The sequence below is a fragment of the Phyllobates terribilis genome, unplaced genomic scaffold (assembly GCF_046119375.1).
Source record: "Phyllobates terribilis strain yellow unplaced genomic scaffold, ASM4611937v1 Scaffold_7__3_contigs__length_470593459, whole genome shotgun sequence".
Lineage (NCBI taxonomy): Eukaryota > Metazoa > Chordata > Amphibia > Anura > Dendrobatidae > Phyllobates > Phyllobates terribilis.
Genome location: NW_027362767.1, coordinates 422935684 through 422948858, shown reverse-complemented (window position 1 = coordinate 422948858; position 13175 = coordinate 422935684). Strand labels below are relative to the sequence as shown.

Genomic DNA, 13175 nt, shown 5'->3' with positions numbered 1-13175 from the left:
GAGGGGTCGGGTGTTATACACCGGGGATGAGGGGTCGGGTGTTATACACCGGGGATGAGGGGCCGGGTGTTATACACCGGGGAAGAGGGGTCGGGTGTTATACACCGGGGACGAGGCGTCGGGTGTTATACACCGGGGACGAGGGGTCGGGTGTTATACACCGGGGACGAGGGGTCGGGTGTTATACACCGGGGACGAGGGGTCGGATGTTATACACCAGGTACGAGGGGTCGGATGTTATACACTGGGGACAACGGGTCGGGTATTATACACAGGGGACGAGGGGTCGGGTGTTATACACCGGGGACGAGGGGTCGGGTGTTATACACTGGGGACAATGGGACCGGAGGTTATACACCCGGGGTGAGGGATCACATGTTATACACTGGGAACGAGGGGCCGGGTGTTTTACATTGTGGGGTGAGGGAATGCACGTTATACACTGGGGCGAGGGGCCGGGTGTTATACACCGGGGACGAGGGGTCGGGTGTTATACACCGGGGACAAGGGGTCGGGTGTTATACACTGGGGTTGAGGGGTCGGGTGTTATACACTGGGGACGAGGGGTCGGGTATTATACACTGGGGACGAGGGGTCGGGTGTTATACACTGGGGACGAGTGGTCGGGTGTTATACACTGGGGACGAAGGGTCAGGTGTTATACACTGGGGACGAATGGTCGGGTGTTATACAGTGGGAACAATGGGACGGGAGGTTATACACCAAGGGTGAGGGATCGCATGTTATACACTGGGAACGAGGGGCCGGGTGTTATACATTGGGGGGTGAGAGGACACATGTTATACACCAGGGACGAGGGGCTGGGTTTTTTACACTGGGAGGTGAGGGAACGCATGTTATACACTGGGGCGAGGGGCCGGGTGTTATACACCGGGGTAGTGGTTTTAGATGTTATATTGGGAGAGGGGGTCCGTGTGTTATACACGGGGTAGTTGTTTTGTATGTTATACACTGGGGACGAGGGGTCGGGTGTTATACACCGGGGACGAGGGGTCGGGTGTTATACACCGGGGAAGAGGGGTCGGGTGTTATACACCGGGATAGTGGATTTGGATGTTATATTGGGAGAGGGGGTCCGTGTGTTATACACGGGGTAGTTGTTTTGTATGTTATACACTGGGGACGAGGGGCCGGGTGTTATACACTGGGGACGAGGGGTCGGGTGTTATACACCGGGGACGAGTGGTCGGGTGTTATACACCGGGGACGAGGGGTCGGGTGTTATACACCGGGGAAGAGGGGTCGGGTGTTATACACCGGGGACGAGGCGTCGGGTGTTATACACCGGGGACGAGGGGTCGGGTGTTATACACCGGGGACGAGGGGTCGGGTGTTATACACCGGGGATGAGGGGTCGGGTGTTATACATCGGGGATGAGGGGCCGGGTGTTATACACCGGGGAAAAGGGGTCGGGTGTTATACACCGGGGACGAGGGGTCGGGTGTTATACACCGGGGACGAGGGGTCGGATGTTATACACCGGGGACGAGGGGTCGGGTATTATACACCGGGGACGAGGGGTCGGGTGTTATACACCAGGGACGAGGGGTCGGGTGTTATACACTGGGGACAATGGGACCGGAGGTTATACACCCGGGGTGAGGGATCACATGTTATACACTGGGAACGAGGGGCCGGGTGTTTTACATTGGGGGGTGAGGGAACGCATGTTATACACCGGGGCGAGGGGTCGGGTGTTATACACTGGGGGTTGAGGGAATGCACGTTATACACTGGGGCGAGGGGCCGGGTGTTATACACCGGGGTAGTGGTTTTGGATGTTATATATCGGGAGAGGGGGGCCATGTGTTATACACCGGGGTAGTGGTTTTGTATGTTATACACCGGGGGCGAGGAGCCGGGTGTTATATACTGGGGGGGTGAGGGGACGCATGTCATACACAAGGGGCAATGGAGTAGAGTGCAAACCCAAATTCAATGATTACAGCGCCTGCCTTCTACCCTTCTCCATATAGTGCACATGCTCGTCTGTGGTGTTCATGGGTCGGATGTGAATCACCCGTATGACTGTTCTGCTGATCGCTACATCCAGCTGAGGTCATGCATCGCTCATTATCGGAGGTTTGGGAAGGGCCTGGGTGTGAACGTTAACCTGACTGAACCCTTTGTTCTTATGTTATTGCAGTTTTCATCAATGCAAAAACTACTATAACCACATCTGATAACAGAGAACAATAGACTGCATGCCCCTGCACAGTGAGAATGTTACAGTTTTTCATAAAGGTATGTGAATTCTGTACAGTGTGTCGGTCTGAGAGCGATCAGTCTATAGTTTGTGTAATTCCTCATTCTGCCTCTAGGGGGCAGAGAAGTACAGAACTCGGGTGTCCGGTATTTCCCGGTACATATACGCCCGAGTCGCCCTCTTCTGTTATATATGTTTTTCAGTTATATCTGTTTCTGGGAAAGTTGGGCGACAACCTCCATGGAGAACATCACTGCTGACACCCAGCTTTTCCTAGACTCCTGAATGGCACACAGAACCTAAACAGTTTTTATCTTGCCATTTGCATTTCAGTTACTCACCATTCTCAGGCGCTGTGCTTGCTGTCAGTGAACGGAAACCTTCTCTGTTACATTGTCTGTGTAGTTCTATTACTTCTCACAGCTGAGGGTTTGTTGCAATTGTTCTTTGTCTAGTTAATCCAAATGTATGTAACAAATACTATGTGCAGGGATTGCAGTCATATCTGGGCCCTGGAACCTAGAGGGGCCCAAAAGGACAACCAACGATCCTGAGAGCCTGGGACTCAGAGTGCTCCATGTGAAAGAAGTGGTGGACGATGACAGGCACCACCATTGCTCCATCATTTTTTATGGACTGCCGAATACCAACCGAATGCAGCAATCAGCTATCTCCGGGGAGCAGCAGAGCCCCGGTTATCGGGATCGGCAGGAGTCCCATCAGTGGGACCACCAGCATTCTCACGGATAGGGGCATGGGCGTAACCGGGCCCATGCGGGTAGAGGTCTGCCGACACCAGCAGCTGACGACGGCGTGTATGTGACTCTGAGCACATGGCAGTGACGTCATCCGCTCTCGTCTCTTGGATGCTGAAGTCAGCTGCCGGCTTCAGAAGAGGACGCTGCACGGCGGGGGAGCGGGGGGAAGGGGAGGATAATTGTTTGTTTTTTTCTATGCATTCAAGAACAGCGGCAGAATGGGGGACATATATACCATGATGGGGGATATACAGGTGCATCTCACTAAATTAGAATATCATCAAAAAGTTTATTTATTTCAGTTCTTCAATACAAAAAGTGAAAGTCATATTATATAGAATCATTACACACAGAGGGATCTATTATATAGAGTCATTACACACAGAGGGATCTATTATATAGAGTCATTACACACAGAGGGATCTATTATATAGAGTCATTACACACAGAGGGATCTATTATATAGAGTCATTACACACAGAGGGATCTATTATATAGAGTCATTACACACAGAGGGATCTATTATATAGAGTCATTACACACAGAGGGATCTATTATATAGAGTCATTACACACAGAGGGATCTATTTCAAGTGTTTATTTCTGTTAATGTTGATGATTATGGCTTACAGCCAATGAAAACACAAAAGTCATTATCTCAGTAAATTAGAATACTTTATAACAACAGCTTGAAAAATGTTTTTAAACCCAAAATGTTGTCCTAGTGAAATGTATGTTCAGTAAATGCCCTCAATACTTGGTCGGGGCTCCTTTCGCATCAATTACTGCATCAATGCGGCAATGTGGCATGGAGGCGATCAGCCTGTGACACTGCTGAGGTGTTATGGAAGCCCAGGTGGCTTTGATAGAAGCCTTCAGCTCGTCTGCATTGTTGGGTCTGGTGTCTCTCATCTTTCTCTTGACAATACCCCATAGATTCTCTATAATAGATTCTCTATGGGGTTAAGGTCAGGTGAGTTTGCTGCCAATCAAGCACAGTGATACTGTTGTGTAAACCAGGTATTGGTACTTTTGGCCGTGTGGACAGGGGCCAAGTCCTGCTGGAAAATGACATTTCCATCTCCAAAAAGCTTGTCGGCAGAGGGAAGCATGAAGTGCTCTACAATGTCCTGGTAGACGGGTGCGCTGACTTTGGTCTTGATAAAACACAGTGGACCTACACCAGCAGATAACATGGCTCCCCAAACCATCACCGATTGTGGAAACTTCACACGAGACCTCCAGCAGCTTGGATTGTAGCCTCTCCACCCTTCCTCCAGACTCTGGGACCTTGTGGAGTGTGTCAATGACTGCCTTCTGGACATCTGTCAAGTCAGCAGTCTTTCCCATGATTGTGGAACCTACTGAAACAGACTAAGGGGCCTTTTTAAATGCTTAGGAAGCCTTTGCAGGTGTTTTTTGTTACTGAGATAATGACTTTTGTGTTTTCATTGGCTGTAAGCCATAACCATCAACATTAACAGAAATAAACACTTGAAATAGATCACTCTGTAATGACTCTATATAATATAGGACGTTCACTTTTTGTATTGAAGAACTGAAATAAATTAACTTTTTGATGATATTCTAATTTAGTGACATGCACCTGTATGTATACCAGGAAGGGGCCCAGGATAATGGATACATATACCAGGATAGGGACAAGAAGGGAAGCATATAGACCATGATGGAAGGCATATTATATATATATATATATATATATATATATAGCTCTGGCAAAAAATTAAGAGACCACTGCAAAATTTTCATTTTCTCAGAATTTTCTCTTTATAGGTATATTTTGAGTAAAATGTACATTGTTGTTTTAGTCTATAAGCTACTGACAACATGTCTCCGAAATTCAAAGCTAAAAATTTTGTATTTATTTGCAGCAAATGAGAAATCGTCAAAATACTAAAAAAGAAACAGAGAAACAGTGCTTTCAGACGTCAAATTACTCATGTTTTAACTGTGAAATCAATATTTGGTGGAATAACCATGATTTTTAATCACAGCTTTCATGCGTCTTGCCATGCTTTCCACCAGTCCTTCCATGTTTTCCAATATAAAAATGTTCAGTGGTCTCTTAATTTTTGCCAGAGCTGTGTGTGTATATATATATACATATATACATACAGTACAGACCAAAAGTTTGGACACACTTCTCATTTAAAGATTTTTATGTATTTTCATGACTATGAAAATTGTACATTCACACTGAAGGCATCAAAACTATGAATTAACACATGTGGAATTATATACTTAACAAAAAAGTGTGAAACAACTGAAAATATGTCTTATATTCTAGGTTCTTCAAAGTAGCCACCTTTTGCTTTGATGACTGCTTTGCACACTCTTGGCATTCTCTTGATGAGCTTCAAGAGGTAGTCACCGGAAATGGTTTTCACTTCACAGGTGTGCCCTGTCAGGTTTAATAAGTGGGATTTCTTGCCTTATAAATGGGGTTGGGACCATCAGTTGTGTTGTGCAGAAGTCTGGTGGATACACAGCTGATAGTCCTACTGAATAGACTGTTAGAATTTGTATTATGGCAAGAAAAAAGCAGCTAAGTAAAGACAAACGAGTGACCATCATTACTTTAAGAAATGAAGGTCAGTCAGTCTGAAAAATTGGGCAAACTTTGAAAGTGTCCCCAAGTGCAGTTCCAAAAACCATCAAGCGCTACAAAGAAACTGGCTCACATGAGGACCGCCCCAGGAAAGGAAGACCAAGAGTCACCTCTGCTTCTGAGGATAAGTTTATCCGAGTCGCCAGCCTCAGAAATCGCAGGTTAACAGCAGCTCAGATTAGAGACCAGGTCAATGCCACACAGAGTTCTAGCAGCAGACACATCTCTTCAACAACTGTTAAGAGGAGACTTTGTGCAGCAGGCCTTCATGGTAAAATAGCTGCTAGGAAACCACTGCTAAGGAAAGGCAACAAGCAGAAGAGACTTGTTTGGGCTAAAGAACACAAGGAATGGACATTAGACCAGTGGAAATCTGTGCTTTGGTCTGACAAGTCCAAATTTGAGATCTTTGGTTCCAACCACCGTGTCTTTGTGCGACACAGAAAAGATGAACGGATGGACTCTACATGCCTGGTTCCCACCGTGAAGCATGGAGGAGGAGGTGTGATGGTATGGGGGTGCTTTGCTGGTGACACTATTGGGGATTTATTCAAAATTGAAGGCATACTGATCCAGCATGGCTACCACAGCATCTTGCAGCAGCATGCTATTCCATCCAGTTTGCGTTTAGTTCGACCATCATTTATTTTTCAACAGGACAATGACCCCAAACACACCTCCAGGCTGTGTAAGGGCTATTTGACCAAGAAGGAGAGTGATGGGGTGCTACGCCAGATGACCTGGCCTCCACAGTCACCAGACCTGAACCCAATCGAGATGGTTTGGGGTGAGCTGGACCGCAGAGTGAAGGCAAAAGGGCCAACAAGTGCTAAGCATCTCTGGGAACTCCTTCAAGATTGTTGGAAGACCATTCACGGTCACTACCTCTTGAAGCTCATCAAGAGAATGCCAAGAGTGTGCAAAGCAGTCATCAAAGCAAAAGGTGGCTACTTTGAAGAACCTAGAATATAAGACATATTTTCAGTTGTTTCACACTTTTTGGTTAAGTATATAATTCCACATGTGTTAATTCATAGTTTTGATGCCTTCAGTGTGAATGTACAATTTTCATAGTCATGAAAATACAGAAAAATCTTTAAATGAGAATGTGTCCAAACTTTTGGTCTGTACTGTATATATATATATAATATATATACACACAGTTAGGTCCATATATATTTGGACAGAGACAACATTTTTCTAATTTTGGTTCTAGACATTACCACAATGAATTTTAAACAAAACAATTCAGATGCAGTTGAAGTTCAGACTTTCAGCTTTCATTTGAGGGTATCCACATTAAAACTGGATGAAGGGTTTAGGAGTTTCAGCTCCTTAACATGTGCCACCCTGTTTTTAAAGGGACCAAAAGTAATTGGACAGATTAAATAATTGTACATAAAATGTTCATTTCCAGTACTTGGTTGAAAACCCTTTGTTGGCAATGACTGCCTGAAGTCTTGAACTCATGGACATCACCAGACGCTGTGTTTCCTCCTTTTTGATGCTCTGCCAGGCCTTCACTGCGGTGGTTTTCAGTTGCTGTTTGTTTGTGGGCCTTTCTGTCTGAAGTTTAGTCTTTAACAAGTGAAATGCATGCTCAATTGGATTGAGATCAGGTGACTGACTTGGCCATTCAAGAATATTCCACTTCTTTGCTTTAATAAACTCCTGGGTTGCTTTGGCTTTATGTTTTGGGTCATTGTCCATCTGTAGTATGAAACGACGACCAATCAGTTTGGCTGCATTTGTCTGGATCTGAGCAGACAGTATGGCTCTGAATACATCAGAATTCATTTGGCTGCTTCTGTCCTGTGTCACATCATCAATAAACACTAGTGACCCAGTGCCACTGGCAGCCATGCATGCCCAAGCCATCACACTGCCTCCACCGTGTTTTACAGATGATGTGGTATGCTTTGGATCATGAGCTGTACCACGCTTTCGCCATACTTTTCTCTTTCCATCATTCTGGTAGAGATTGATCTTGGTTTCATCTGTCGAAAGAATGTTCTTCCAGAACTGTGTTGGCTTTTTTAGATGTTTTTTAGCAAAGTCCAGTCTAGCCTTTTTATTCTTGATTCTTATGAGTGGCTTGCACCGTGCAGTGAACCCTCTGTATTCACTTTCATGCAGTCTTCTCTTTATGGTAGATTTGGATATTGATACGCCTACCTCCTGGAGAGTGTTCTTCACTTGGTTGGCTGTTGTGAAGGGGTTTCTCTTCACCATGGAGATTATTCTGCGATCATCCACCACTGTTGTCTTCCGTGGGCGCCCAGGTCTTTTTGCATTGATGAGTTCACCAGTGCTTTTTCTTTCTTTCTCAGGATGTACCAAACTGTAGATTTTGCCACTTCTAATATTGTAGCAATTTCTCGGATGTGTTTTTTCTGTTTTTGCAGCTTAAGGATGCCTTGTTTCACCTGCATGGAGAGCTCCTTTGACCGCATGTTTACTTCACAGCAAAACCTTCCAAATGCAAGCACCACACCTCAAATCAACTCCAGGCCTTTTATCTGCTTAATTGAGAATGACATAATGAAGAGATTGCCCACACCTGTCCATGAAATAGCCTTGGAGTCAATTGTCCAATTACTTTTGGTCCCTTTATAAACAGGGTGTCACATGTTAAGGAGCTGAAACTCCTAAACCCTTCATCCAGTTTTAATGTGGATACCCTCAAATGAAAGCTGAAAGTCTGAACTTCAACTGCATCTGAATTGTTTTGTTTAAAATTCATTGTGGTAATGTCTAGAACCAAAATTAGAAAAATGTTGTCTCTGTCCAAATATATATGGACCTAACTGTATATATATATATATCAAAATGAGGGACATATACATATACCTATACCAAGATGGGGAGGGCCGGTCCAAATCTCGCACCGTGACCCACTGGACTCTAGTTACATTACTGGAGAGGGGATAACTTACAAACTTGGGTCAACCCCTTTAAGACGTCTCAGGCTGATAAATCTTACAGGGGTTGTCTAGTCTGCATGCAACTGAAACAAACCCTCAGCAGTGAGATTATTAGATACAAGTGGGGTCTCTGGTTCTATGTCATGGGCATGGAGCGCAGGAGAGGTTTACATGACAAGTTGTGCCTTTATTGTTTCTGAATTAGATAACATAGAGGAATATGGGTAAAGATACAGCAGCGGCCGGAGGGAAGGGGGCTTCTTCTCAAAATCTTCCCCTGGGATATGTGAGGTCTACTGAGACTGCAGCCGCGTGGGCGCCGAGCGCCTCCTGCTGTACACAACATGGACACTTGCACTCCACATACACACGGGCACAGGGGGCACCGGCGGGGCGCTCAGTAGTTGGTGAAGCGGTAGTTGGGGTGCAGTTCGGGTTTCACGTCGCACACGAGGCTCAGTAGCCTCCTCAGCACGGCCTCTTTATTCTTCCCATGGCTGCTCTGCACCATCTGGAGCGTATGCCGGGTTCGGGCCTCAATCTCAGAGGACAGGTCACCCTGGGTGCCCAAAGCCTGTGTGCAAGAAGCCAATCAGAACACATATAAGATACAAAGGAGAGACCCGACCAAAAATCAAAATACCCCCCCTCCTTATTACAGTGCAGGACCCTGGTTTCGTGGCAACGTCAGGAGTTCGGGGCCAGCGGATAGTGGGTGCAAGGTGCAGTCACCCCCGGACACCCGCGGGGCCCTTGTTGGAGATTTTGCATTGGGGTCTACAAGCTTCAAACTGACATTTCTCCACTTTTCTGGAGCAATTTTATTCTCTATAAATTTTGCGCTATTTTTTTTTTAAATTTATCTTTCTTTTTTTTTTATGTATTTTTTTATTTCCTCCAACAACTTTACTTATCTAGATTTTTATACATTTTGATGAACTTACACTTTTAGCAAATGTCATAATATTTTTTTTTTTGGCACACCTCACGGGGAGTAAGATTTCTGGCGGAGTTGTTAGTGTGACGCGTTTTAAGACAAAAGTGAGACCTTTTTTTTAAAAGGATGAAAAAAAATGATTAAAGTAAAGAAAAATAAAATACTTTTTTTTGACTTTGCGCCAAATTCATGAACCGCGTGTGCCGTTTTGAAGAATTTGGAGCCCAAAAAAAAATTACGACAAGGTAAAAAAAAAAGAAACTTTAATAAATCGCAAATGATAAATCAAATTCTTTACGTTTTTTACAAAAAGAGAGGAGGTAAGTAATACCCTAAAATAAAGGGGGCCTTCCTTCTGTAGTTGATTAATTCACCTTACTGCCCCTTGCCGTGACGAACATGGCATTTATTGGCCTCCCATACTGAAAAGTTGGGGAACTTGAACTTTCCCCTCTTTGCTAACATGTGATTACTGACAAAGAGGAACTGGTGATGTATAGATAGAGATTTTGTTAAGGGTAACCATTGATGATTAAGTTAATTCTAGCACTTAAAGGGTTATTCCCATCTCCAAGATCCTATCCCAATATGTAGTAGGTGTAATAATAATAATATTAGCAAATACCTTCAATTAGAAATGTAGTGACATAGCTAATCAGAAGAACTATACTACATTTCCAATTGTAGTGTATTTGCTATTATTATCATTATTACACCTACTACATATTGGGATAGGATCTTGGTGATGGGAATACCCCATTAATGCTCTAGGGAAGCTTTTGTAAAATTCTGGGAAACTTTTTTTTTCCCCTCTGTGACATTTAGTTGTCACATTTTCCTTGCTATTTGCGATTATTATACCTAGTACATAGTGGGATAGGTAGGATATTGGAGATGGGAATACCCCTTTAATGCTGCAGTCAAAAAGTAATGGAGGAGATTTATCACTGAATTTGCTCCAAAAAATATGGTACAAAATATACCATAATAGTAGTATACCCACGGGTAAAAGATATATTTATTTTTTATTCTATTTTTTGTTTTTCTAACCCTATATAGCCCTAATCCTAATAGGGTAAGAGCGAAGGTTAGGGCAATGTTACATAAAGTAGTAAATATTTACATATGTCCAACACAAAGTCACAATTTCACCAAACAAAAAGCCACAGATCTCCGATATTGATGTACAAAAATTGCAACTAAATTGGTAAATTGAACAAAATTTTTCTCCAAATGTAAACATTGACTTATGATATAAAGTAAACATTCATTGTTTCCCACCAAAAATCGAAATTAAAAAATAAGTGACGATTATTGGGAGCCACATGTGGTTTAACCCATTGAATGCCACATCTGATGGAAAATCCAGGGCCAAAATCCAAGGATCGGCCTCCGATTACTGCTTTCAATTTGCAGTTGTTTTTTTTTAGCGTGATCATTCGACGCTGACTTCTATCACTATATCGCCATGCACTGAACATACTACCGCCAACTAGTGAATAATACCCGCCGTCTACGTACGGTGCGCTGCTGGCTCTGGAATTCCCGCTCTCTTTCTATCCGATATTGCTCGATCTCTCCCTGGGCCTCCTCCTTGGCTTGTTTCAGTCTCCGGGCCTTACCTATAGGAAAGGAGCAAAACATTACACCCAATGGCTTCAAATCAAAATGCAGCATAGAATATAAATATTAGCTGCCCATAAATAAAGGGCGAACGGGTAGTGGGGGGCATCTAGTGATAAGATAACTGGTCAGCAATAATAGACCTCCTGACCTGGGAGTTCATGGAGGAGGTCAAGGGAGGCCCATAAGACCAATGATAGATAGATGGATAGATAGATAGATAATAGATAGATAGATGATAGATAGATAATAGATAGATAATAGATAGATAGATAGATAATAGATAGATAATAGATAGATAGATGATAGATAGATGATAGATAATATATAGATAATAGATAGATGATAGATAGATAATAGATAGATAATAGATAGATAATAGATAGATAGATGATAGATAATAGTTGATAGATAATAGATAATCTTACGTTTCCTGGCCTCTGACACCCTCTCGGCCGCTCTCTTCTCGGCCTGCAGCAGTTGCTGGATGCCCTGGGACTGACTGGTCATGGCGTCACTGCGGGGTATATAGAATATATACAGATGCACCGGCCAGCGGTTTGTGACCTGTGTATTTTTCCGGCTGCTCGGTGTCCTCTGCTCTGGCTGCAGTCACACACGTCTCCTCCTCCTCCTCCTCAGCATCATCCTCTCCCTCCCCCTCCTGCCATCTCCAGCATCCTCTCCCCTCCTCTCATACACACGGCGGTCCCTCCCTCCATCCTCAGCATCTTCCTCTATATCTTGGTACTACGGCTGCTCAGCTGCCACCATCTTTATATACATTACATGGAAAGAAAGAAACAATCACAGCTCTGCAGCAGCAGCAGCAGCACACCCCCTCCCCCGCACCAAGACCTCTGCACACAGGTAGCATCAATTCTTCTACGTTCATTACTGGGAGATTTACTACATTTTTGCAGTAATTAGAAATCAATAATATATGATGATTGCTTATAACTTAGCGTCCACTGTACACAACAAACTGATGACTCCTCATTATCAGCAGAATCCTGGCAGCAACAGCGCCACCACAGGGGACAGGAAGCATTACATATGTCTCACTGGAGTATATAGATTATATATAATTACATACACTTAATATATGGACAAACGTTTTGGGACCCCTGAACAATACACCTATGGGAACATTCATTCATTAAAGACAACCTGCTATAAAGGTTTATTATCATTTATCATCATTATTATTTTTGCCTGGTGTAAATGCCGCTGTTCTCCTGAATCCGGCGATGTTTTTCTTTTCTTTCTGCTCCTCTCCATTCCTGAGATATGGCCTCTAGTTCCCTCTATATAAATCTATTTTTTTAAAGCCAAGAAGAATCCCATAGGTAAGAGGTCATGAACACACCCATTTGGCTAACAAGACCAGATATACGTACAGGGAAGAGGCGGCCATATCTCAGGAACGGAGAGAAGCAGGAAGAAAAGAAAAACATCGCCGGATTCAGGAGAACAGCGGCATTTACACCGGGTAAAAAAAAATTACACATTCATGGTAAGTGATGGGTCCTCTTTAATATATAGATATTACAGCTTCCACTCTTCTACAAGATTTTGGAGGAGTCTGTGGGAATTTTTGTCCTTTCATCCAAAAGGGCATTTGTGGGGTCAGACCGGGCTCACACTCTCCGGTCTTGGATAGGGCTGAGGAGCAGCCGCACAAAGCCCGCACATGTTCTTCCACCAACCTGTCCCAGCCATGTGCATCAGGAGTCAAATCCAAACCCTGGTAACAGCCCATAGCATCATCCCCCTCAACCATCTGTACAGCAGGAGGGGACAGGGGGTAACATCTTCCTGGAATCACCAAACCCAGACTCCTCCATCAGACGCAGATAGAGAAGTGTGATCCATCACTGCACAGAACAGGTCTCCTCCAGAGTCCAGTGGTGGCGGCTTTACACCACTTCATCCAACACTCAGCCTTGTGCTTGGTGATGTACGGCTGCATGACGATCCCGGCGGGTGCTCTTTGTGCTGATGCCTAATGATTTGTCTATCATTACACAGCCTCTGGTTGGCTTACATTTTTTGGCCCATTTGCCACACATTGGTT

At 44.2% G+C, this 13175-nt stretch overlaps 2 protein-coding genes across 2 annotated transcripts in view; one reads left to right on the top strand and one right to left on the bottom strand.

The window, feature by feature from the left end:
- Positions 1-8704: 8704 nt before the first annotated feature.
- On the bottom strand, positions 8705-11781 carry ATP6V1G2 (ATPase H+ transporting V1 subunit G2). The gene is made up of 3 exons (XM_073641831.1): positions 11527-11781; positions 10997-11097; positions 8705-9112 (listed from the first exon to the last, which is right to left on the bottom strand). Exons 1-3 carry the CDS (start codon positions 11606-11608, stop codon positions 8936-8938), a joined length of 360 nt encoding a protein of 119 aa, XP_073497932.1. The 5' UTR covers positions 11609-11781; the 3' UTR covers positions 8705-8935.
- A 74-nt stretch (positions 11782-11855) lies between these two features.
- DXO (decapping exoribonuclease) overlaps positions 11856-13175 on the top strand; it is a 33391-nt gene continuing 32071 nt past the window's right edge. Inside the window, exon 1 of the mRNA XM_073641827.1 lies at positions 11856-11968. The gene's annotated coding sequence lies outside the window, so the exon portion shown is untranslated. The remainder of the gene's footprint in view (positions 11969-13175) is intronic.